At 42.9% G+C, this 27,460-nt stretch overlaps 1 protein-coding gene across 1 annotated transcript in view; it reads right to left on the bottom strand.

The window, feature by feature from the left end:
- The window catches only part of PLCXD2 (phosphatidylinositol specific phospholipase C X domain containing 2), a 52,890-nt gene continuing 25,430 nt past the window's right edge, over positions 1–27,460 (bottom strand). Inside the window, exons 2-5 of the mRNA XM_035274438.3 lie at positions 19,082–19,542; positions 13,148–13,389; positions 5,807–5,966; positions 1–4,997 (exon numbers count right to left, since the gene is read on the bottom strand). Coding sequence (XP_035130329.1) covers positions 5,807–5,966; positions 13,148–13,389; positions 19,082–19,542 — 863 coding nt within the window. The 3' untranslated portion in view covers positions 1–4,997. The remainder of the gene's footprint in view (positions 4,998–5,806; positions 5,967–13,147; positions 13,390–19,081; positions 19,543–27,460) is intronic.

Below are 27,460 nucleotides of genomic sequence, written 5' to 3'. Positions count from 1 at the left end.
TGCCCGCCAAAATTGTATATTTATTATTAGGTTTAACCCTATTTAGGCAGTTCAAATCAAATACAAGAGACCACATCATGTCATCATATCTATTTTTTTTCACTGTTAGAATGAGGTATTCTGGCTTTACAATGTTGTAAGTTGAAGAAAGCAGTTTAATGAAAGTTACAAGAAAGAAGAGGAGAGATAGACGTGAACAATTATTTCCTACGGGTAAAAAGCCAAGTGAAATGTATATGAACAAGGTAACGAAGCCACAGAATACATTTCGGAGTATCAAGCAGCATATATGCAAAATTTTAATTCTAACTTTAAAATTGGTATACTTTATTATCATTTTACTAAGCAAACAACATGCACCACAGTGTAAAACAAGCAATACAAGACAAAATAGCATATCTATTAGAGCATTTATCAGGTTCACATATCACCTGAATCGACCAAGACTTATTTTCACTTTGACAATTTCTGTATTTCACTAATTGCTAATCAGTAAGGTTAAGTAGTACAGTTGGCATATACACACAAATAATGCATCCATGATCTGTATTGATACGTATTATTATATTGGAGTATAAATCGCTAAGTGTAATAGCAGCAAGGTACCACTATATCTAGAATATGTTCTAAGACTTATACTGAGCCTATAGATTCATGACTGATGTGTTATTAGTGCTATAAACTAATAACAAATGTAAAATTGCAAATGTACAGCGCTACCGAAGGCTTGTTTGACTTTTCAAAGTGCTGTGCTTCTTTTTGGGCTTAGCATTTGTGAGCAAGCCCCTGCTATTTGAATTAAGTATTGGTCCCAAGTTTTGGGCTCTAACCAGGTATAGTTCTAATGGTTGGATTAGGTTGAGGGGTAGAAGAATGCATTTGAAAAGGCTAAGAAGCAATAACCACAGAGACAAGAGTGCACTGGACATCACTGAACACCTTGCCTTTCACCGTGAGCTTTGCCAGCATCCTGTGGTCAGCTAGGAGACAAGAGGAGAGAGTACTCTGTGAAGGAGACGGGAAGGAATGACACTGCTGATAGGCTTGCTTCGGCATACTGTGAGCCTGAATTCCCCCAAAATATAAGGGGAATATTTATCTAAACGATTTGGCTTAGAAATGAGTTTGAAAAATCCTAAGAAGTTGTGTGGGAGAACATAGTAGAATACCACATCCACTGCAGGGGAGAAAGAGTTCTCTTGAACTATTTGTACAGTGTCTAAGACGGTGACAGTTTGGGAAAATCAATCACAGTTTGCAGTGTGTTCTTCTGGGTGAGGGCCTGTTCAGGGTCATAGTGCTACCAGTGTCCCTGTTTCTAGAAGGATGTGGGGAATCCAGAGCGATGGAGATAATGCGCTCCTTGGGGTAGTAACGAGTTGTGTGGTATCATTTGAAACTAAGGGTAAAGTTTCTAGCTAAATGACGTACCACTCCAACAGTCCACGTCTGTGTGTTCCAATGCGGTGGTTGTGAGTGACGAAGCTATGGGGCTGAACCCCAGGCAGCAGCCTGAGGCGCAGGGCCGGGATGTCCCGGAACGTCAGTGGAGCTCAGAAGACAACTGTGTGCTAGTCCGGGCAAAACAGACTTCCTGTCAGTTTGGATGTTTGATGCTTTCATTTCTATTCGCTTCCTCTTGGCATAACAAGCCTACTTAGTGTGTATTGGGAAAACCCACCTCTCAAGGGCCCACACACATATTGACAGATTTCTTTGCACTCTACACATTTCATTATATAGATCATCAAAGATGCCGTTCCCAGATAAGTTCTGTCACCCACATCACAGCGTTAGGAAACAAGCCACAGAGGGAAGAATCCCACCTCTGCACACCCCCTGAGTAGAAGGCATTCAATCTAATCATTAGGGACCTTATGTTTTGGGAAGCTGGTCAGCCAAGATTTGCAAAACAGCACTAAAGTAGCAGACAGCATCTTTATTAAAGATGAGAGAACCAAGAACGATGTAGCAGGGGATCACTTGCTCAGGTAACAGAGCAGGGTCTCAGGGCTGTGCCCCATTCATTAGCCCACTCTGTTTCTTAGAATCTAACAGTAAAAATTTGAAATTAGCTAATAAGGAACACCACACAAACTTCAACTGTGGCATAACTAACTCTGTAAGATGCACTGGTTTCATGCAGCCCTTTTACTTCCCAGGAAGAAGTGGTTTCATTTCCATCTGAATTTCTTCTGTTGCTCCACCTTTGGCTTTGTGCTAAGCCTGCTAGCTGGGAGGTAATAATGTCTCATTGGGAAGCACTTTCTCAAGGCAAGATTCGGAAAACCAGAGCTAGAACATCCCGACATGCCATAAAACTGCATTTAATTTCAGAATAGTCTCCTGTATTGTCTTCTTGAGAAGAAACATATTTTTCTTGGATGAATATGAGGTCATGTAAAAAGAACTAGGATTCTTAGGATGGATCGTTACTGGGCTCAGATCTTGTGCTTTCCTTTGAGTTTATAATAAAATCCTGGAACTGTGGCTTAAATGCTCCCAGTAATTCAGGGTTTAGATTCAGTGCTAAGGAAAATGACTAAACCTAATTACTATTGAGTTTAATATAAAAACTTTAGTTTTTGGCATCACCCTCTTGGAGATCTGCCACTAATTTAAAGTTTAATCTTCAATAACTTCTCCTTCCCTTCCATTAAGTCCATCCTGACCTCTCTCTCCAATGCTTCTGTACCCGTGAAATCATAGTGTTATCTGTACAAGCTTCCAAGTTCAACCCTAACGTAACTAAACCCCTTGACGGTCCCCTCTGCCGCAAAGCCATGGAAATGTGGCTTTGTGGGAAGTGGTCCGGGGAGCTCAAGAACAACTCAGTTACATTTCAGAATAAATATGACCTCAAAACTCTGTGAAATCGAAGTCCTCTTTGGCTCAGTCAAGTAGCTTCTTGGCTGATCTTGAAGTTAGTTCTAAGCAAGCACGAGAGCTGAGAATAAGTGATGTGGTCGGTCACTATTTTATTGTTGGTAGTTGTAGAATGAGTCAGGAACCTAAAATCTATTTTCCTCTGTCCCATGTGCCTGAGTTCTCCTGTCTGGAGAACTTCTCCTCGTGGTCAAGGAGAAGGCACACACATCCTTTACAAAATGCTAAACAACTTTTTCCTGAGGCAGAGGTTCTGCCAATGCGAGGGTGTTTATCAAGGGAAAATTGTAACTGATCCTCCTTCTATCCCCCAGAACTCTTGTGCAGACTTTCAGTCGCAAACAAGGCTGGCAGCTCCAAGCAGCGTGAAGGAGCGAGCACCTGCAGGTACCACACAGAGCAGGACTCCGTGCATGCAACCTTGGTACAGTTTTCTGGGCTTTTGTGTCAGCCTGATGACACTTAGCATGCAAACACTGAGGGGCACTTACGTGTTACAGCCCAAGTGAAGTGCAACCATATATTTAAGAACAAAAGGACAAAATCATGTAAACGTTTCATGGAACAGTCAGCAGCCCTAGCGTGTTACTGGCGTCCTGTGTAGATACTTCTCAAAACACCTGGCCTCATAGCACCAACACCGGGACAAAGCTGAGGCTCAAATAAAACAGAGAACAGTAATTCTCCTCTTGCCTCCTCATCTCTTTGCCAAGTAACAAAGGGTAAAATGTGGGTAAATGATCTAGCCCCTAGCAGTTGACCCAGAATTACAAACAAAAGCAAAATGAAATGACAACAACCAAAATAAACCCCTGAGGGTAGACCGGGGATTTCGGAGCTTGTCATTAGGGTACAGCATCATGGAAGGAAATTTTAGAGACGACGAAACACACTTTCTTATTCTTACCCAGAGGAGGCCAGCAGAACCTGACGTTATCCCAGAAAACCAGATTTTCACAGACGCATTTCTGTAATGACTTCCTCAAGGCGTGGAAGCTAAAAGCCAGGGCTTACATGACTTTACAGGAAGTATAGGCTGGAAGACTAAGTTGGGCGTGTGCATGTGCTTTGAGCAGGTCATCTAGGACGCCGCTCTCTGCAACGCAACATGTGAAATCCATGTATGGGCATCAAAGGACAGAAAGAGGAAAGTGGGAAGAAGAGGCTGACGGTCTCTATAAATGCATACATCCATTCGGGACTCCATGTTTTTATTTCCTCCTTAAGAATCCAGAAGCTGTCACTTCCTTAGGGATTCTCAGATGGTGCAGAGGAGCATCAGAGTGCACACACTTCCATGCCTAGTTTTGTTTCTAGGTCCTTCCTTATGGACACTCTTCCCGGGGTCTACCTATGAACTAACAGGGGTCTTCATGACCCATTTCATCTTCCTTCACGGGCATGGCTTGGTAGTGGCTTCTCAGATCTGGGCAACATCCACACATGTACACTGTCCCCAGGAGGACTGGGGAGCCAGGATATGGTCACTCACAGCCCTGAGATGCGTGTTCCTATTGAGGAGAGGACTGTAGCAGCATCTGTCCTGGGTGAGAGGAGTCCGGCAAGCTCCTGTGTGAGTGCCCCTGATGTAAGCAGCACGGGAGATACTTGATGGATTAATAAATAAATAAATAAGCCGATCAAAACACAAGAGGGCTCTTTATAGATAAGCACCTCTTATCAATTAAAAAAAAAATACCCTCTTGAGTTTCAAAGCCCTCACGCCGTGGTGACTGGTAGGCTCAAAACAACCTGCAGAGTAGAACCGTCGACAGAAGGACCGGAAATGTTCCAACACTAGGTATTTCTCACTTGGTGACACACGAGTCATCCCAAATGTCCCCGAGGTAGTCTTGTTTTCAAGGAGGTACAGAATGGCTCCAAACCCGCTTGGAGCTTCCTCCTTCAATGCCATTGCACTTGCCCATGCATCCCGTGCCTGCTTCCATGGTACCATGGATAAGGTGCCTTCCACTTAGCGTTGTGTCCCACAGCGCAGACCTGAGTCCTAGGCAGACAATAATAAAACGCAATTCCAAGATCAGGCTTGAAGTCCCCACTCCAAAGAGGACTTTGTCAGGATGATGCAGGTGCTCTACCTGGCAGCCATTCTGGAAAAAGGCGTAGAATCAAATAAAGATACCTGGCATGCGACAAACATGCACGTCTATCTCTTGGGCCCCACGCTGAAAAGATCTATCATTGTTCCTTTCACCTTTAAGAAGGGGCCAAAAGAAATAGGAATCCAAGTTTCAAAACTAGGAAGCGTATTTCTGATACTAAGGGCAGTATGCACGATTCATCTCAAGGATGAAGGTGACCAGTTACCAGCACATGCTACACAAGAACAGCTTGTGTTGGAAACATCTTAGTGACAAATGAGTCCTACTCTCTCAGAAAAGGGATGACATCCAACAATCCTAGAGAGGGGTGCTTGGCTCTTTCCCCCCGCAGAGACCCAGGTTGATGTTGGATCCACCCCAGAGGGTGGGCCACACCTGCAGTGAGCCAGTCTTTTTCACCAGGAATGTGTTTCTGGTTCAGCTTTCTCACTGGCTCAAACACAACCCGCCAGAAGACAACAGGGAGCTGGGCAAATAAATGATGGGGACACTCAGTACCCGAATAGGTTCTAGAGACCCTATTTCTAAACTCCTTTCACCACCATAAACCACTGGGGAGGTCCTGACCTCGGTCACATGAAACATGCTTTCTTCCCTTAGACTTAAGTTTTTTTAAAAGTCTCATTTGGGAAAAATGCAATTAATAGCCCTATATTTTATCTAAATGGCCCTGTGAAGAAGGGAGAAAAAGCCATCTTCCTCTTCATCGTCACTGCCAGGGGCCATCCTAACAGGACACCCTTCAGAACTCGACCCTGGATTAACAAATCAACATTAAGGTTAAATGTAAAATTAACTCAGCATTTAGCCAGAGCTGTGTCCTCCTGTAAGAGGTCATTCAACTTGATGACAGTCGCAGCGAAGTCCACCAGGTCCACGAAGTCAGACGTGATGATGTTGACACCCGTGGCTCCAGGCTTCTGAGTTTTCACCCAGTCCAGGATGGCGGGAAGATTCCTATACGGAGGGAAGTGTTGGAGGAAGAGAGTGACACAGCACAGCTTAGAAGGACTTCTCCAGACACGGACACAACACATTTCCCTTAATATAACAAAAGGGCAGGCTTTTAGAGGCATTTCCGTTTAAGTTATACAACTCCTTCAGGGATGAAGGGGTCTCTATTCCCTTAGAAAATTACACTTTCAGGGTTTCTTTGCTGGAAGGAGAGATTAGTTGCTTCAAGCATCAAAGACATACCATGTCAGCAGGACCTTGCTAAGATCAGCCCGAGGGCGGTGGCTTACGCCTGTGATCCCGGAACTTTGGGAGGCTAAGGTGGATGGATCACTTGAGATCAGCCTGGGAAACATGGTGAAACCCTGTCTCTACTAAAAAATTAGCTGGGTGGGGTGGCATATGCCTGTGCTTTGAGGAGTTTGAGATCAGCCTGGGAAGCTGAAACCCTGTCTCTACTAAAAGTACAAAAAATTAGCTGGGTGTGGTGGTGCATGCCTATAGTTCCAGCTACTCAGGGGCTGAGGTGGGGGAATCACTTGAGTCTGGGAGGTCGAGGCTGTGGTTAGCCCAGATGTGCACTCCAGTTTGGGTGACAGAGTGAGACTCTGTCTAAAAGGAAGGAAGGAAGGAAGGGAGGGAGGGAGGGAAAGAAAGAAAAGAAAGAGAAAGAGAAAGGAAGAGAGGAAGGAAAAGAAAAGAAAAACTAAGATCAAGAGCCTCAGCTTTGATAGGTTCTTTGATTTTTTTATCATGAAAATATTCAAACATATGGCAACGTTCCAGGTAGAACATATCTACCATCTAGATTCTGCCATTAACTATACTAATTTACCACGTATCTATCCATCAATCTGTCACCATCCTTCCATCAATCCTTCTTGTATTTTTGACATATTCCAACTGCAAGCATCTATATGCATTCCATAAGTACTTCAGCATGTATATGATTGACTGGACTTCAATATCTGTTTTTAATCTGCTCTTCTTTTAACATAAATTTACACTCAATAAAACGCACAAATCTTAAGGGTACACTTGCTGAGTTTTGACAAATACACACACATAATTCAAACTCATATCGAGGTCTCGAACATAACCGGTACCCCAGAAACTTCCGGCAAGCCCTTTCTCATCACTGACTGTCCCATCCTCCCAGAGGCAATAACTATACTGACTTTTTTCCACTGTAGGTTAGATTTGTCTGTTCTAAAACTTAATATAAGCCATGAAAAATGTATTCTTTCATGTGACTTTTCTTCCACTTGGCATAATTGTTCTGAAATTCATCTGTGTTCCTGCATGTATCAGTGGTTTGTTGCCTTTTCAAATCAATGCATAGTATTCCATTGTATGGATATACTAGTTGGTTTATCCATTTTCCTCCACTGGCTGGAGGGACACGTGGGCTATCGCCAGTTTTTTGGATATTATGAGTAAAACTGTTATCTGTTCAATTCTTTTACTCATTTTCTTATTTTCATTAAAAAAAATCGTTGAGTTGTAGGAATTGTTGAGAGTAGAAGTATTCATATGTTCCGGATACTGTCTTTCGTCAGATGCATTTTGCAAATATTTTCTCCTAGCATATAGCGTGTCTATCCGTTTTCTCAGTGATATATTTTTGTGAGTTGAATTCCTTAATTTTTAAGGATTCTAATTTGTCCATTTTTTTCTTTTATGGCTTCTGTGATCTAAAAGCCACTTCAGGCCACTCCTAATTTACAAACATGGCCACCTATGTTTTCTTCTAAGAGCTTTAGGGTTTTTAGCTTTTAGGTTTAGCTCTGAGAACCATCTCAAATTAATTTTTGTATATGGTATAAAGTAGGAGGTCAAGGCTCACTTTTTTCATATGGATACACAGTTATTCAATCACTAAGTGTGGCTTCTTAATAGACCAATACTTAATCAGTTGATTGTTTTTATTAATCAAAGGCTTCCCAGGTGATAGCCAGTTGTTCAGGGACATAAATGAATAGTGACAGTTCAGTGTGATAATTTCTGCGTTGGTAATAAGTACAAATTGCCCCAGGTAGCATAGAGAAGAAAGCAATAAAGTATACTCACAGTTTACGTCATAGTAAAAACGGCTCGCTACATACTCTATAGGCTGAGAATGCTTTCAGGAAGACAGAAGAAACTGGGCTTAAAGAACTAGAGATTTTTTAGGAAGGATCTGGTCTAGGCCAAAAATGAGAATATGCAAAGTTAATTATCCTAATTGGCCTCTGTCTCTTCTTCGGGTACCACTCCCTTTGGCTGTCATCCTTCTCTTGCCTCGCTCCTTCCACGCTGCCGGCTCCTCCTTAGCACACATCTGCACTTCTCGGTTTTCCAGACAACCTGTTCAGGCCTTGGTCGCATTTGGTCCTTCTCCTCTTTCTTTTTCTCTTACCATGACAACCACAATCAGTCCGAGGTCTCCTCCCTCTCTCAGTGGACTCTGTAATCAGCCATGGGCTAAAACACGTATCATAAATCGATTTTTTTTTAATATTAATAGCTTCTGATGATTTAATAGACCACTCTCCCAGGAGTACTTCCATTTTGAATAGGGACTGCTGAAGACCTAGTCATCTCAGTATGACTTTAGCTTACTGAATTTCACGGTCCCTCTGCCTCTCTCTCTGTAAAATGGCGATAGTAATGTTTCATAAAGAATTTTTCTGAATTAAACAAAATAATACATCTAAAGTGTTTAGAAGAGTTCCTGTGATATAGTAAGTCAACATGGTGAAACCCCGTCTCTACTGAAAATACAAAAAATTAGCTGGGCACGGTGGCGCATCCCTGTAATCCCAGCTACTCAGGAGGCTGAGGCAGGAGAATTGCCTGAACCCAGGAGGCGGAGGTTGTGGTGAGCCGAGATCACGCCCTTGCACTCCAGCCTGGGTAACAAGAGTGAAACTCCGTCTCAAAAAAAAGGGGGAAGGAATCATAACTGGAAGACTGTGAGGTAGAAATATTTGGTGGCTGGGAGTAAGAACCTATACCTTAAAGAGGACACATCCTGCTGCTTAGGTGACAAAATGTTGTGGTCTGGAAATGAGAAGCTGGAAATACAGACTTCCTTAAACACAGACCAAGGATACACAGTGACCCACACCAAGGACACAGTAGTCCTGAGCTGATGGATACAGGATTTCATTTTAAAAGCCCGAGTCGGTGTTGAAGCATGAGGGGCAGGTGCCCTCTGCTGGTCATCACAGGGAAATGAGCCTCGAAGGCTTGGGCAACTCCAGCCACTGCAGCCAGAGCCTCATCTTGGAGGATCCCTGGAGCCTGAGCAGAGAACAGTTGGGAAAGGTATGTACCTGTGGTTTCTGGTGACAAAGAGCTCTGTGTCAGCTTCGGGTAGCATGTGTCAACTTCTCCAAGGCAAGGATCAAATAAGCACAAAGAAGCGGAAATGTAGAACACACTGCAAACAGGAGCTCCTTGGTTTTCTCAACTCTTAGTATTTACCAGGACAAGGGATCTGTGCAAAAAGTGCTGACAGGCGCCTGAGTTCCCATGGATGGAAGGGCAGGAGGTTCAAAACTTATCCTTGACTTTGGAGCCCAGCTGGGAACAAGGCTGGTCTATGGCGTCTCTGGGTGTCTTTACGAATAGGGATGGCATGTATATTGTGCACCAGCCACCGTGGCTGGCATTTTCAAGACTGCTATCTGATGTGGTATTAATAATCCTATTTAACTGATGAGAAAACCACAGCCCAGACACTTCAGAAAACTTGTCCGAGGCCACCCTGTTGCTCAGGGACGGCACGGGTTTTCTAGGGCCACCGTAAGAAAGGACCACATATTGGTTGCTTAACCCACAGAAATGTATTTTCTCGTTTTAGAAGCTGGGCATCCTGGATCAAAGCGTTGTCACATTTCGTTTCTCCCGAGGCCCCTGTCCTTGGCTTGCAGACGGCCGCCTGCTCACTGCATCCTCATATGGCCTTTGCTCTGTGCACACCTGTCCGTGATATCTCTTTGTGTGTCTAAATTTCCTTTTCTTTTAAGGATACCAGGTAGACTGGATGAGGGCCCACCCTAACATCCTGGTTTGACTCAACTACCTCTTTAAAGGCCCCACCTGCAAATACAGCCACATTCTGAGGTAACTGGGAGTTGGGACTTCCATATGTGAACTTGCGGATGGTGGGGGTGGGACGGGGCACGATACAACGCACCCTGTAACAGGGAGTATGTCAGACTGCACTCTCAGGCCTGCTGATTTCAGCCCTTGCTCCTGTCTAGAGTTCATGGTTGCTAGAACTCTGGACAGGAACTAGAATTGCTCAGGCTTTGGCAAAGTGTTTTCATTTGATTTCAGTGGGAATGCCACGAACCTGAATTTCAGGTTTCTACAAGGCTGGGGGAACCAGCATGGAGATTAAGTCAAATGGGTGTATTTCTTGTGGCTGCCTTCTAGGATGCTGAATCAAGATGAACAAGATCTTAGATCCAAAATTTATCTAAGAGTTAGGGGGTTAAATCCCTGCCAAGAAACCACCTCTACATTTGTAAGAAAATATACCCTGTCTTTTTCTTCTTGGTTTGAGCTGACAACCAGTGCCCGTAACCAGTTAGGACAGACCCTCTGGGTGTTGGTACTCAGGGGAAGGTCCTATGTTTGTTCCACAGCCCAGAGGAAATGATAGCCACACTCTGCACTGGCCTTTTGGAGCAAACTCAACCAGAGCAGCATTTTCCTCCTTCAGTTGATGTGCAGGAATAGGAATCCACGACGCATACCTGTAATATTCTTGTGGCCAGCAGGGGGCGAGATGCCAAGGAAAGTATCTTCCTTAGCTTGGGGAGATGGGCTTGCAAGGGCTCTGGCATAGTGGGGTCCCTTGGCTTTGGGTGCATGCCGACACCATCATCTTTCATCACAAAGGAAAGAGCCAGTGTTTCACTTGCATCCAGATTAAATTTTTAGGAAAGTACAGGTATGAAAAGCTTTGTGACAGTTGTAACCTGTACCAGACATTACCAGATTCAGGTACTAATAAACAATTGCAGGCCTGTGGAGCAGAAAAGAATAAGCTTGAGGCTGGGCACAGTGGCTCACGTCTGTAATCCCAGCACTTTGAGAGGCCGAGGCGGGTGGATCACCTGAGGTCGGGAGTCTGAGACCAGCTTGACCAATATGGAGAAACCCCGTCTCTACTAAAAATACAAAATTAGCTGTGTGTGGTGGCACATGCTTGTAATCCCAGCTACTTGGGAGGCTGAGGCAGGAGAATCGCTTGAACCTGGGAGGTAGAGGTTGTGGTGAGCTGAGATTGCGCCATTGCACTCCAGCCTGGGCAACAAGAGCAAAACTCCATCAAGAAAGAAAGGAAGGAAGGACAGAAGGGAGGAAGGGAGGAAGGGAGAAGGTGAGGAAGGGACAAAAGAAGGAAGGAAGGAAAGAAGGGAGAGAGGGAGGGAGGAAGGAAGGAAGGAAGGAAGGAGGGAGAGAGGGAGGGAAGGAAGGAAGGAAGGAAGGAAGGAAGGAAGGAAGGAAGGAAGGAAGGAAGGAGAGCACGAAAATATGCAGTATCCAAGTCACTGTCCGGTGCTGAAAAGGTCAGTGGTCTAACGATCAGAAGGCTGGAGTCTGAGAGGTATCAATGACTTTTATTAGCTGTATGGATTGGGGTCACTTAAGTTCCTTGAGTCCCATCTAAAGAGGAGATGATAATATGCTCTAGACAATGTGCCATCCTAGAGGCTGACTTAAGAATCAAATGAAATCATCTGCAAAAAGGTATTTTATGTTCAGAATATGGTATACAGACACAACTTGGCCTTAGTTTTAAATATCCCTTTCCCTTATTAGCGCTGCTCTCTGCACAGACTTCCTTAGAGCGATGTTTCACATTGCTTGATAGAGATTTTCATGCTGCTAGACTATGAGTTTCTTGACAGCAGACAGTGTATTATTCATCTTGAATCTCTGTACCTAGCTCCTCCTAGGTACTCAATGTTTGTTGAATGAATATATAAGTGATGCTGACCTACAAACATACCAGGGAATGAGGAACACAGTGTGGATACACAAACACATATGTTTTTAAATATAATTGAAAAAGAAAGCATCAGTTCTGGGTCTTTGGAAGAGATAGTGTACTGGTTTATAAGATTCGCTTTTCCAAGTTCAGCATAACTAAGTCAGTCAAGACTTAGAGCCACACAGAAAGGACTTTCTGGTTTTGTCCATGGTTGACATCACCAGGAAAGAAAAATGCAGTCCTGCCATCTGAACTCCTGTTATCTGAACTCATGTTACCCAAACTCAGGACCAAATACAGAGAAACATGTTTTCGGATGAATCTTTCATTACCTGAACTCTACTCATCAACCTGGAACTCGGGAACAAACTGATTCTTGTAAATATCTTTTGCTACCCAAACATATTAGCTTCCTCAGCTTGGATTGCAAGGGATGCCCTGTTATCCAAATGCATATGACATTCCTTTTATACATATGCATATACACATATGTGTGTACAGGTAGATAGACACATATATACACATACCCACATATATGTGCACACACACACACACACACACACACACACAAACTATCCTTTTTCTTGAGAGCATCTATCATTCATTGGTGTCCAGGATAAAGAACACCATCTGATACAAAATTTCTGAAGCTTGTCCTCCCTCATTGTATGGTCAGGCTTGATTCTGCCCTGAGAATGTATTTGAAACTACGGCATGGGCATGGTGGTGGCATGTGAAGCTGCTTCTTCAGTGACTCATGGTCACTGTGGACAGCAGAACAAATTCTCGAAGGGCCATTTCTGAATCCTTAGCACCTAGGACAGTGGTCTATATTTAATGCTTCTTAAATGAGTGCCTGGGCCAGCTGCGAGGCACAGGCAGGAGCACATGTGGCAGGTGCCAGGAGTGAACAGACATGGTGCTGGCTCACTGTGCTTTGCCTTATAGCAAAAAATCATCTACCGCCTTATGGAGAGCGCAGTATTTATGGTGTAATGTGTACTTACGAACAAAGTGTTTAGAGACCCTTTGAATATAATGCACCTCAACTGCACAGTTTTCTCAAACATGAAGGGTTTTTTTTGCTTATTTTGTTGTTTTTCGAAATGGTTTTATTGCTATTTACTCCGAATAGAATCAATATAAATGCTTTTTAAAAAGCTTTCCTTGTGGTGTGGAAGCAAATTCTTACCTATGAACCAGCGTGTTCTTGAGGCCCCCAACTAAGCCCCGGGCGATGGTCTTCACTCTGGGGGTGAGGATTGCTTGGGAGACGTGGAAGGAGCCGCGTGGGACCCGCTCGCTCAGAGTGGTCTCCAAGAAGAGGATGAGTTTGTGCACACTTGTGGTGTTTGCCCAGGGCGCTGGGATCTTCTTTCCTGGCCACAGGAAGGGGTATTGCTTGTAGAAGGGACAGTGGTAGAAAATAAGAACCTGAAATGTTCAAAGTAGAAAAAGAAGAGCAATCCATAAAAACTCCAATGTCAACCCCTTTGTTTTACACGGACTGCTGGGAAAAAGGCAAGCAAATACAGTCGTGAGGAAAGTCAAGAACTGTTTATATTAATATGTATTTTTAGGAAATCAGCAGAGATTTATAAAGCACTTGCCGTATGTCTGACTCGAAAATTCTTAACTTTTTTTTGGCATAAATACCTTTGGAAGTATATTAAAATCATGGACCCCTTCTCAGAATTATATTTTAAATGAATGCATAAAATAACATATACAGGGTGACAAAGCAAGTCTAGGGCATGTAACCGCAGCAATGAATTATTAAATAAGTTTGTGATCAGTGAATGTATGTGCTGCATGATAAATGCATTCCATAAAAATATTTTGTTATAAACCTAGTAAGTCCCATAACTATGAGTTAGTGACGAGCAGATCTCTGCAGTAACTGAGATGTGAGATGGACGCATCTAGGGAGACGAACAACAGGCAGGATTGCTGTGGGCCACCGCCTGCCCTCATAATCAATAGGCGTACTAATTTTCAGATCCATTTTAGTACAAATGAATATGTGATTTTTTCCCATCCAAATTTAAAGACTTCTTCAATTCTACCCACACATCCCCCTGGAGAAGCTTTGGACCTCAGGCTGAGAAATCTCCGGCTGAGCAGCAAGGGCTGTCTGGAAGTTATGTCTCCGATAATTACAAAATTGACAGCTTTTGGAGTTAAACAAAAACACTGAACTAATTTGTGGGTAAACAGACTTTCAATCGTGTGTGCTGGCTCTGCCTGGAGCTGCCCTTCCCAGGAGAGGGGGGAATGTGCCACTTGAGTCAGGGGAGACCTCGCAGAGGTGGCTGGACTCCACAGGGACTGCTCAGGATGGTGGTGATTTTGAAAATAATTAGCAAGCTGCATCTGTAGCATTAATTAGTTTCTGGGAGGCAGCTGTGGGATAGGAAACTGCTATTTCAGTCATCCCAATTCAGAGCTCTGCTGTGAAGCTTTCTAAAGGAATATACATTTCCCTGCCCCAGGCAGTAGCAGGAATGGCCTGCACAGGCTCATGAGGCCTGGACTGCCATCCTCGGACAGTGGGCCACAGAGGGGAACCCTCCCAGCACCCAAGAACAAGACCTCTGGATGTCAGCCTCATTTCCGGTGTGCATTTAACTTGCGACTAAAGTGCCTAACTGCTCCCCAAGGCCCAGAGCTGGGGAGCACCAGGCTGGTTGCACTGAACTGGGTCATGGCTGTTCTTGTGGTTTTTAATGTTTCTGAGTAATGTCTGACCGACTGCTAATGACGTCTGTGGTAAACACATGTGTTAATGAGGTTAATCACAGGCTCACGGTAAGCAGATTGCTTGGGGAAGGGGCAGGATTTCCTCATAGCAGTGTCATTGGCCAGGTGATAAGGCTGGGTGCTGTGAGGAAACGCATCCTGCGCCATGGACCGTGGGAGAGGTGGGAGGCGGGGCAGCCCTGCGACGGGACCTGCCAGACATGCCCTGTGCCTGCTGCCTGCCCCTGGCTGCATGTCAGGGAACCAGAGGACTGTGCCGTTCTTTACCCTGCCATGGAGAAAGTGCATAAAGCACAAATTACACAAAAGGGTCTTTATGCCTTTATTCAAGAGGCTTCTTGAGCACAAGCTGACCCTAACAGTTACAGGGAGAATTTCTGCTTAGAGAGAGAGGCTGGCCTTGCACCCAGCTCCTACTCTGCAGGGATCTAGGTGCAGCGACTCTCACTCAGGGCCTGTGTTTTGTATCTGCCCCCGCCCCCACCTCTGTCTGCTGTGTTTTTCTCTGAAATACTCTCCCCTCTAGCTCAGTGGTTCATGCTGAGTTTTTTCTTGAGACTCAGATTAAAAGTCTCATTTCCTTTAAGAATGATTCCTTGACGGTCCTCCTAATTCTGATCATCCTTTTACTTGGAGCCTCTGGGATCCAGACTTAATGCTACGTTCTACTTTTCAGCTGCTTTATACAAACCCCTCTTCTTCACACAGTACAGAACATTTGGGGCACTTTCATCTTGAGATGGGCTATCAGTTGTTTTGTATTCCCTAGCGTTATGTACTCTCGCCGTTTCATTCATTTCCTAAATACTTTAAGACGGAGATCACAACTTCTAACTCATTGTACCCTCAAACCCATAGCCACTAATGGGCAAATAAATAGACACCTATGGCTATGATGTAATTGCATGTTAAGTAAATGAAATTGGACTGAATGGCCATGTGCTTCTTTCTACTAAATCGTGGTAATAAAATACGTGGGGTGGGGGTGACATGTGAGGCAGCTCATTACATGAAGAATATTTAAAGTTTAACCCTCTCCTGGAAGTAGTGCAGATGACTAGTGCCTCTGTTTGAAATCTCTGTTTAGCTTTTTTCTTTTTTCGAGACCCAGTTTCACTCTTGTCGCCCAGCCTGGAGTGCAATGGCAGGATCTCAGCTCCCTGTAACCTCCGCCTCCTGGGTTCAAGCAATTCTCTTGTCTCAGCCTCCCAAGTTGTTGGGATTACAGGAACATGCCACCATGCCCAGGTAATTTTTGTATTTTAGTAGAGATGGGGTTTCGCCATGTTGGCCAGGCTGCTTTTGAACTCCTGACCTCAGGATGATCTGCCTTGGCCTCCCAAAGTGTTTGGATTACAGGTGTGAGCCACTGTGCCCGGCGTGTTTAGCCTTTAAGAAGAGACGCAGTGGGAAAAACACAGGAAAGAAAAGAGCACGGGGGGATCTGAGGATTTAACTGATAACGCTCTCCCTCTCCTGACATGTCATCACAGTCTCTTTCCTCCATAACTTTAGAAGTAATTGTAGTTGGATGATACAGATAAATTAGCAAATGCTTTAAAAACTGTGATAGATCATTACTGTTAGAAATTCACTGCCCACGTTATTCTTTATTCCTGAAGATCCCTTTTACTCCTGCAGATTTGTAAGCAGTTTAGTACGTGATATGTCGACCCATCCCAATACTAGCTGTGTATAAAATTATGTCTGTCTCAAATTTAACCTTCCTGAATCCCAAAATTCAAAAGCTCTCCATCCCTTTCTCCCGTTCTGCTAATTCTCTGAGATCTGATAATAGGGGCTCATTAATAAAAGCAAAATATTTCATTAGCCGAATATAAAACACCAACTTTGAAAAACACCGACGTGCCTAAATAGCCCTCAGAGAGGATGAGATGCTGTAGGAACTCCGGAAAGCCAGAAACCCTGTGACTGGATCCTGCTTCTCACTATCCAGGATTTAAAAATTTGCCCAGTGTTCTCTTGGGCAAGTTGCTTAGTGTCTCCATGCCTCAGTTTCCTCATTCGTAAAATGGAGACGATAACAAAGTACCCATCTCCTGGTGTCACTGAGAGTGTCAAATGAGTTACTGCACGTACCTAGCTCATTGCAAAGGTCCAATAAACGTTAGCTGTTGTTACTATTCTCTCATATTATAAAAGAGAAACTCTGCTGGGAAAAAGTCTCTCCAAGTTAGACATGAACAGATATACACTTACTTTTATGGGATAGAGGTGTGATAAATATTTAGCAAAATATCACTTACAAAAGTCTCAGTGAATAAAATGGCTTAGGCAGACTTTAACAGATACTACGAGTTAACTCATGAAGCCTCTATGGTATCAAGACATTCAGAACTTCTCAGGGTGTGCAAAAACAACTTGGCATTGCCAGTTGTGTAGGCCAAGCCCGGGAGTCATCCCTGAATCCTCACCTTCTTTCAGACCCCAAATTGTATCCATGAGGAAACCTTGTTGGCTCTACCCTCTGACAGATGCAAAATCTGACCGCTAACAGTCTCGCTGGGTTCCTTACTTCTGCCTGATCCTCCTGCCCTGGTCTCTTCCCAGCACTGCAACCAGAGATCTCCTTAAGACCGAAGTCAGGCCACAGCATCCTGTGCCAGAACTCTGCTCACTTTGAGTGAAGGCTCGCTTCTTGACGGTGCCTTCTAGGCTCACATGATCACCAGTCCCCGCTACTCTGTTGTCACCTGCCCTCCAGCCACACCGGATGCTCCTTTTCCACAAAGATGGCCAGGGACATTCCTGCTTTTGGGCCTCGGCACTGGCTGCTGCTTCTGCCCGCAGACAGCCATGTGATTAATCCCTTCAAATGACATTTTTTCTATGAAGGCTCTCCTGATCAACCTTTTCAACATTTCAATCAACCCTCCAACCCACAGGATCCTGGTTCCCTATTACCATGCTTAACCTTCTCTTTTTCCATAGCTCTTATCAGTTTCCAACACTTTATGTATGTGTGTGTACATATATATGGAGAGAGAGAATAAATATACATATATGGATATAGGTGTGTGTCAGAATATGCATGTGTGTGATACACAAACACATACACACATATATTTTTTTTATTAGCTCTATTATCTACATCTATCTCCCTCCACCAGAACGACAGCTCCATCACGGCAATGTATCTTTGTCTGTTTTATTTATTTACTGATTTATCCCTATTCCTTAGAAGGTTACTTGGCACATATCTCGTGTTTAATAAACATTTTCAAGTGAAAAACCTTTAACCTATTTTTAATCAAAAGCTCCTCCTTAAGTTAAAAAAAATCTGCCTCTTAAAGATGTTTTGGTTAATGTATCTGCTTAGCAAGTGGGTAACTCTGAATGAAAGGTACTTGCCTTTTTTTTTTTTTTTTTAGAGCATAAACTAAACCCTTTCCTGAAGCTCTTTTTTTTTTTTTTTGAGACGGAGTTTCGCTCTTGTTACCCAGGCTGGAGTGCAATGGCGTGATCTTGGCTCACCGCAACCTCCGCCTCCTGGGTTCAGGCAATTCTCCTGCCTCAGCCTCCTGAGTAGATGGGATTACAGGCACGCGCCACGATGCCCAGCTAATTTTTTTGTATTTTTAGTAGAGACGGGGTTTCACCATGTTGACCAGGATGGTCTCGATCTCTTGACCTCATGATCCACCCGCCTCCGCCTCCCAAAGTGCTGGGATTACAAGCGTGAGCTACTGCGCCCGGCCTCCTAAAGCTCTTTTCTCCTACTGACATTCCTCTTCCTGAGCATGTCCCTCATGGCCCTAGGCTGGGAGGTTCTTCTCACCTTAAGCAGACTAAGGAATGCTCTCCCAGGTTGGAGCCCCTTCAACAGGCTCTTCCTTCCTTAACTCTCTCTCCTTCTATGACTCACATTCTTGTATAATATTAACACTCCTGAGATGAATCACTATGTTTCAGTCAGCGACTACTTTTCCTCATCAGTCAATACCTTGGCCAGGATTATCTGACACGGATTTGAAAGCAAGATGGAATAGACTACCCCTGAGGGGATCTAGAAGGGTAAAAGTGGACCTCAGAAAACAGAGAAAACGGCATGACCTACTGGCCCAAATTGACAACTTTGCCTTGACTGGTTCTGGCCAGGCCACTAGAAGTCAGTTAGATGTCAAACAGGTTGCTGGACAAGCTTTAAGTATTTGGCAGGTGTTAGCCCTAGCCCTTGAAGCTCTTCTAGAGCCCAGGAACTAGTTTGCATATGTTCAATATCTCAAACAATCCACACCCTCTAGCCTAAGAGCCCTGGACTTAGTGATTTTACAGACGGCAATACGGGAAAAGCAGGAAGAGTTAAGTTCTTGCCCTTGGAAGCTTCTCTCTCCTTCCCGCCTACCTGGCACTTTTTCTCCCACAGAGTTCGCAGCGTCAAACTTTCCACACTGCAGGCAGAACACAGCTTGTTTCCAAAGGCCTCCTGGATCCGGAGAACCAGGCATTTGTGATGGGTCTCGTCCATGGCGTAGAAGTGGTTGAAATCCAGAAACACAATCTCTTGGGGGTGCTGTGTAAGAAACGAGTCCATTTCCATCAGCCCATCCCAGACCTTGATGCCGAAAAGCCCGTGGATGAAGTAGATCTCCTGGTCAGCATCCCCAGGTTTGGAGGACACACGCAGGTCAAAGTAGCGGATCCCAGCTTCCAGCTGTTCCCGAAATGTCAGGTTCTGAGTTACAGACCACTTCTTCATTAGCTTCTTCACCAAGGAGATCCTGGCGAGGCGTTTGATAGCTAGGCTTTGGTCGGGCCCCACTGGGGACTTTTCATCCACCCAGTAGCTGAATGAATCATGTGAGCCTGTACAAAGGAATAAAGGTGAGGAAAGCAGATGAGGCAGAAGCTGGGAAAAATAAGTCAATTGATAAGAAAACAAAAATAAGGAGCAGTTATACACACAAAACTGCAACTGAATAGTAGCAAAACTTGCCAAGCTAGCAAGGAATAGAATAAACACACAAAAAAGTAATGTAACAGCTTGTTAAACCTGGGATAAAACTATCGTTTCCATAGATTTTTGCTGATGTAAGGCAAATTAATAAATATCCTTTTGCAAAGCTATTTAGAAATGTGCTGAAAATAGGGGATTTAAAATATTCATACCATTTGATCTAGTAGTTTCATTTCAGGAAAGCTATTCTGAGGAAATAAAGTCTAACATTCAGGAAAACAAAGATGTCTATCAAAGAATATTCAGAATAGAGACAAACTGGAGATAACGCTTAAGTGTCTCTCATAGAAGAATGCTTCACGTGGCATATCCACTTTATTCACGCCATCATTGAAACAAAGGATATGGAAACACTGTGTCTATCTCAACAATGCTGAGAAAGGCATTTAAATTCTAGGAAAGGCAGAATTTCAGGAAACCATGTTTTCTTTCCTTTTATGGTTTTTAAAATATAAAAAAACTGTATCTATTATTTTAATATTGTAAAATTCTCAGTAGGAATCATTTATTGACAAATCAGCTAACCATTTTGATGGGCTCAACACAGTTTAGTTAATATGTCCCTCTTTTCGAATTCATACCTTAATAATCCAAAACTGTGATTAAATGGTCCAAATGCACATTCTGTTCCTCTGTCTTAACAAAGGGGTAGGATGAAATGTTTTGTAAATGTCTATTATGCCTGTTTGGTCTGTAGTGAAGATTATGTCTGATGTTTCTTTGTTGATTTTCTTTCTAGATAATCTATCTGTCCAATGCTGAAAAAGTCTGCTACCATTATTGTATTGGAGTCTACCTATTTAATTTGCACACTTTTCGTTCCCATTTGTGTGGAATACTTTTTTCCATCCCTCACTTTCAGTCTATATGTGCTTTTACAGGTGAAGTGAATGTTTTTGTGGGCAGTATAAAGTCGTGTCTTGTTTTTTTATTTTTTAATTCATTCAGCCAGTCCATATCTTTTAATTGGGGAATTTAAACCATTTACATTTAAGGCTATAAATGAGTATTTAACTCCTGGTCATTTTGTTAATTATTTTCTAATGACTTTGTATATTCTTTGTTCCTTTCTTCTTTTATTGTTTAACTTTACTATAAGAAAACAGGGGAAATGCTTCAAGACACTGGTCTAGGCAAAGGTTTCATGGCTAAGACTTCAAAAACACAGGCATCAAAAACAAAAATAGACAAATGGAACTATATTAAACTGGAAAGTGTCCATACTCGCAAAGGAAACAATCAAGCGTGAAAAGACAACTTGTAGAATGAGAGAAAATATTTGCAAATTATTCATCTTACAAAGGACTGATATCCAGAATATACAAGGAATTCAAACAACTCACCACCAAAATAAATAAATAAATAAATAATCCAATTAAAAAGAGGATGAGAGAATTAAATAGGCATTTCTCAAAAAAGAAAACACGCAGGTGGGCATGGTAGCTCATGTTTGTGATCCCAGTACTTTTGAGAGTACTGGAGGCTGAGGCCAGTGGATCACTTGAGTCCAGAAGTTTGAGACCAGCCTAGGCAACATGGTGAAACCCTATCTCTATAAAAAACACAAAGAAAGTAGCCAGGAGTGGTGGTGCACACCTGCAGTCCCAGCTACTCAGGAGGCTGAGGTGGGAGGATTGCCTGAGCCCAGGAGGTTGAGGCTGAAATGAACAATCACTGGACCACTACACTCCAGCCTGGGTCAGAGTAAGACCCTGTCTCAAAAAAAAAAAAAAAAAAAAAAAAAAAACATAAATAGCCAACAAACATAAGAAGCAATGCTCCATGTCACTAATGATCAAGAAAATGCAAATACAAACCACAACGAGGTATCATCCCTGCCTAGTTAGAATGGCAGTTATTAAAAACAAAACAAAAAATAATAAACGCTGGTGAAGATGTGGAGATGTATGTGACTGTTGGTGGAAATATCAGTTAGTACAGTCACTATGGAGGACAGTATGGAGGTTGCTAAAAGACTAAAGGTAGACCTACCATATAATCCAGCAACCCCAGTAATAGGTATTTAAACAGAGGAAAGAAAATCTGCACATCAAAAGGATACCTGCGCCCCCATGTTTCCTGAAGCTATTCACAATAGTGAAGATATGAAATAACCTAAATAACCCTTAACCAATGAATGGATTAAAAACATGGCATAAACACACACTGGGATACTATTCATCCATAACAAAGAATGATATCCTGCCATTCAGGCTGATGACATTATGTCCAGCAAAACAAGTCAGGCACAGAAAGATAAATATTACATATTGTCACTCATATGTTCGAACTCAAAAAACCTTTGGAGTTCATGGAAATAGAGAGTAGAACTGTGAGTATTAGTGACTGGGAAGAGTAGCAGAGAGGGTAGGATAGAGAGGTTGGTTAGCAGATACAAAATTAGGCTAGGACCAGGCGTGGTGGTTCATGCCTGTAATCCCAGAACTTTGGGAGGCTGAGGCGGGCAGATCACTTCAGGTCAGGAGTTCAAGACTAGCCTGGCCAATATGATGAAACCCTGTCTCTACCTTAAAAAAATAAAAATAAAAAAATTAGCCAGGTGTGGTGGTATATGCCTGTGGTCCCAGCTACTTTGAGGCTGAGGAGTGGAGCATTACTTGAACCCAGGAGGTGGAGGTTACAGTGAGCTGAGATCGCACTACTGCACTCCAGCCTGGGTGACAGCTAGACTTTGTCTCAACAAAAAAGAAAACACTAGATAGGAGGAATGAAGTCTGCCGTTTTGCAGCACTGTAGGATGAAGATGGTTAACTATAATTTATTGTATAATTTCAATTCTCCTGCCTCAGCCTCCCGAGTAGCTGGGATTACAGGCGTGCGCCACCATGCCCAGCTAATTTTTTGTATTTTTAATAGAGACGGGGTTTCACCATGTTGACCAGGATGGTCTCGATCTCTTGACCTCGTGATCCACCCGCCTCGGCCTCCCAAAGTGCTGGGATTACAGACTTGAGCCACCGCGCCCGGCCTAGAAGAGAAGATTTTGAGTGTTCATAACACAAAGAAATGATAAATGTTTGAGGTTATGCCAATTACACTAATTTGATCATTATACATTGTATACACATATTGAAATATCACCCTGTATCTCATAAGTATGTGCAATTATCACTGTCAACTAAAAATAAAAGGGCCGGGGGTGAGGGATGAGGAAGAAAGCATGAATCCTCCTAGACACAGATAGCTTTTTATGACATATGAGTGACCACCATAGGCACATTTTAATTATAGTGAGAAAATATTTCAATAGTAACTATTTCTAGATGAAAATCGTCTTTAGCAAATGTCTTTCATTTTGGTTATTGGCTCTATCCAGTGTCAACCATTCTTAATGTCTATTATCCACCAACTCATGCAGAAGCTAATTTGGTTGCTGCTGTGACCGGCTCTGAGGTGAGGGACTCCACAGAGGTGGCTTCACTTTGCAAGTAAAATCTAGAAGGAAAATGCCTTTGCTTTGGCACTGCTAACCTTGTTCTTAACTACCCTCCATATTACAATCAAAATGCTTCTATTCATACTAGTTCTTTGTCATCTCTTTTCCATTTTACTAAATTTTAGAGGAGGTATTTCACACATAATATAAAATTGTATAAGACACTACCATTTTATGTTATATTATTTCAATTTTCTTGCAAACAAATCATTCTGTGATGACTTCTGTGTTTTGTTTCCTAAGAAATAAAGTTTAAAAAAAAAAGACAAACAATGCTTTACTTTTATGTAGCATCTGGAACATAGAGGCTAACCAGTAAGTATTAAGAAAGGACCTATTAATTCATCCTGAGGCAAATTGAATTCTGAAAGTGAGAAAATTACCATCATATTTCAGGTAAGAAAAATTGCCATTACTAATAGCAATGTGGAACAAGTCCCCCTGGATTTTCCACATTGGTTATGTCTGTTAATGAGGCTCCCTGGATGCCTGCCTAATGCTCTGCTTCCTTTGGCTATAGAGAAACAGGAAATTTTTATACCTCCTCATTGAGAGACTTATTATGAATACATTAGATATAGATGGTGAATAGTCCTCTCTTCTTTTCAAATTGCATTAACAGCCCAGCTGTTCAGGATTGAGTGTATAATATAGTGTGAGGCACATACTGAACTGAATTCTTCCCTGGGCATTAGGGAATAGCCATTATCCAAGCATGGAGGAGAGACAAATCCCCTCTGGTGTTCTCTTGTTGGTGCTGAGCCCAGTTTCATCTCCAGAGGGAGATGTGCTAACAACCTCCAACACTCTTCTCTGTGTCTGAGAACTGTGCACAAATGTGACAGCAGTGGGACCCCAGGGATAATTTTGAATACACAGGGACATACACGGTACCCAGCCCATCCCATAGAAGAGGGAGAGCATGTATATTCCCTAGGAAAAGAGTCTGTTTTTACCTCTTTGTTCTCTTTTAATTTCTCCAGTCCCACCTTACGCTCTCTGACATCCCCAGCACCATCCCTGCATCCCTGCAAACCCCTTTACAGGACAGGACAGAACAATGAAGCAGACGGCTGAATGTTTTATAGCACTTGCCCTATATAGGCCTATAGCAGTCAAAGCCAACCGTCACGTATTAACCACTATCGATATATTTCCTGTTCTACTTATTTCTTTTCCAGAAAGCCTTTGTGTCATATGGGGTGGGTGAAATAATATTTAAGTGCCTACATGCATTAAATTATTTCTTTTTTGAAAAACAGGCTAAAAATGTCCCCCTTTCCTGCACATACAATATTTATAAACCATGTAATCTGCAAATAGTGCTTACAAAGAGAAAATCCAAGTATTTTATAATCCAAATTCACTATCAAAGTTTGTTCACCTATTACTCCCCTACAACTCATAGAAAACATTTTATTCTTTAAAGGCAGTGATTCTTCCCCTTCTGTCCTGGAATGTCTGAATAAAATTTAAGCATTTCTTCAGAAGAGGAAGAAAATACCTGGTGCCACTGGTCCTTGCCTTATTTATTCTCTAAGAGAATTGCTGCCTGGGAATTGGTAGGAATAGCAGTTCCATGCATTCTAGTTTGTTGTGTGAAAGGTCAGCAAACAGCTTAGGACCTCATCCCACTGTAATTTCTGCTGCTAAAATCATCTTTGCTGCTACTCCCTGGGATTATCTATGCACCTTCACTCACCTCTCTCGGTGGCTTCTTTATCTCTGTCTAAATTATATTTAAGTGGTATCCCTTTGTCTTAAAGTACTTTTACTTACATGCCTTATTCTACACACTACTGTCTTCTCTTTCCTCCTTGCTGTCAACTTCTTGAAAGTGTGAGCCAGTCCCGCTGCGACATACTCCTTTCCATCTGAGTCCACCTTCTGTCCTTCTGTTGCTACTCTTGATCCTAACAGCTCTCTAGTTCAAATGGCTGTATTCCTCTTGATTTCTACGAGGGTTCACCAAGTCAGCTTGTTTCTGGAACCTTCCATTCCTTTGTGCTCAGCGTATATTTCTGCACATTTCTGGGTGTTCCTATCCTTCCGTTACCTTCTGTCTGCTTTTCTGGCTCCTCTTTCTCCTTCTTGTCCCCAAATTTAAATGTTTTCCAAGAATCTGTTCTGTATTTTCTTCCTTTGTCCACCTTCAGAGACTTCACCCCCTCCCCATTTTACCACAGTAGCATTAGGCAGATGACACCAAAAGCTTCCTTTGTAGCCCAGACTCTTGTAAGTTGCAAACTTAGGTTCCCACCTTCCTGCTGTGGCCTGCCTGCAATGGCCTGCTGGCGCCACAAAGCGCGTATTTTCAAAGTCTAGCTTCTCCCGCTGGCCCTGTCATCCCCACCAAGTGCCTCTGATGCGTTTCTGCCAATAGTTGCCCAGTCACTCAGACTTGAAATTTGCATTCTATTCAAACTCTTCCCTCTCTGTCATCCTCTTCATTTAACCAATTACCAAAACTTTACATTTGGCCTTTGCAGCGTACATCAAAGCTGTTTCTTTCAACTGCCACTGTCCTCACGGATACACTCATCAGCTGTCAAATAGTACCGAAAACCAGCCAACCAGAAACCCTAATTTGGGTCCTTTCAAATTTGTTCTAATTCGTTCTAATTCCTTCTTTCTAATTTGTACATACTCAAAAGGTAGTTTTCTTAAGATACAGCTTTGATTATGACACATTCCCCCCGCTTCCTGCCTTCGAAATAAAGCCCTAACTCAACTCTGGGGTTTCGAACTGTCTTCAATACGGTACCAGTGCATTATTTCAGGCTCATCTCTTACCAGCCCCCTTCACAGAGCCTGGAAACTGTTGATATGCAACATGCACAGTTAGGCCTCTTTCTGGACTCTGTTCACTTTTGCTGATACCTTCTGTGAAATATTTTCTCACCCCAAATATGTCTCTATCTTCTCCCCAGCATTTATGACCCATATTGAGTAAGTTGCTTATTCTATGTCTCAGTTTACTCATCCGTCAAATGGGCACAATAATACCTATTGCCACAAAATTATTGTGAACATTACAATGTAAGCAAAGTGCTCAGAACAATACTGACCCTTAGTAGGTGCTGAATGTAAATATTAGCCATTCTTAATTAGCCAGAAGTCAGAGGGTGAAGGGCTGATTAACTGAAGCTTCTTGACGTAAGTACTGATGGCCTAGAAGACTTTATTTTCTGTGCCTGATTCGTTGTTCCTCTCTATCTTATTAGCTGACATGGAGGTGACACTTTAGCCTCTCCTCTGTTGACCGTAGCCACCACCACTCTTTTGGTCACAGCCTGAGTTTGTCATCAGCCACACTGAAAGTCTGAAAATGTATTTTCCGACTTCTCAATCACAAGTTCCTTTACTTCTGCCACACTGCAAGCTGGCCTTCATACTCCCCATTCCCACCCTGCCCGCCCCCGCCGATCTGAGAGGCCAGCATTGGCTTGGCTTCATCCTTTACCTGTATCCGAGATCTTTCACTCGCCACCTTTCACCTGCAGAATTACTCATTCTAACTATATGAGAGCTGTTAGGAGCCTGCTGAGGTACATTGTCTGTCCATACAGTCCCAAAACACACATAGGAATATTAGTATGACATTTTCTAACCTATCTTCTGACTAACAACAAATGGTGTTCTCCTCTTCTTCAATATATTTTGTTTATAGAGGAGAAGGAATATGATCTTGGGAAGTAATTAGCATCAAATACTAAATAATTGTTTTCAGGCTTCTCTGGGCAGAGAATTTTGCTGTCATCTTTTTCTTTTCTGTATGCATACGAAACCCAAAATAATGTATGTGAAAGCAGTGATTCTCAATCTTAGATGCACATCAGAATCACTGGGAGGTGGCAGAGCAGGGGGCTGTTTTAAAAAATACCGTGTCCACGATCTCACTCCAAACCTTCTAAGTCAAAATCTCTCTGGGATGGGAGCCGATAAGCTCCTTACTGATTCTAATGTATACTCAGGCTTGATACTTACAGCCACAAATGTAAGATTATAGTTTCCCCATAAGTTGTGTGACTTCTGGGCATAGTCTTCTCTGGCTGGTCTCCTGGTACTTTCAAATCTCCCAGTAGTAACCTGGTGAACGCCTTTCCCGTATTTCAGCTGATGCTTTCATCATCACTCCTTTTAGTCTAAGGCCCTGCCCTTTGGCCATGTAAATCACCACAGCTTGTGAAGAACAAAAATACGGGGAGGCCTTGGTTTCCTTATGCTGCCTTCTAGTATGTGATTAGATTAGATTACTCAAGGTTTATTAGGGTCCTTGGGATGTGCACTGGGTTGCAGAGCTCAGAATA

Source organism: Callithrix jacchus, chromosome 15, assembly GCF_049354715.1.
Source record: "Callithrix jacchus isolate 240 chromosome 15, calJac240_pri, whole genome shotgun sequence".
Lineage (NCBI taxonomy): Eukaryota > Metazoa > Chordata > Mammalia > Primates > Cebidae > Callithrix > Callithrix jacchus.
Note: the sequence above shows the minus strand (reverse complement) of the source record. Positions and strands in the feature narration are given on the sequence as shown.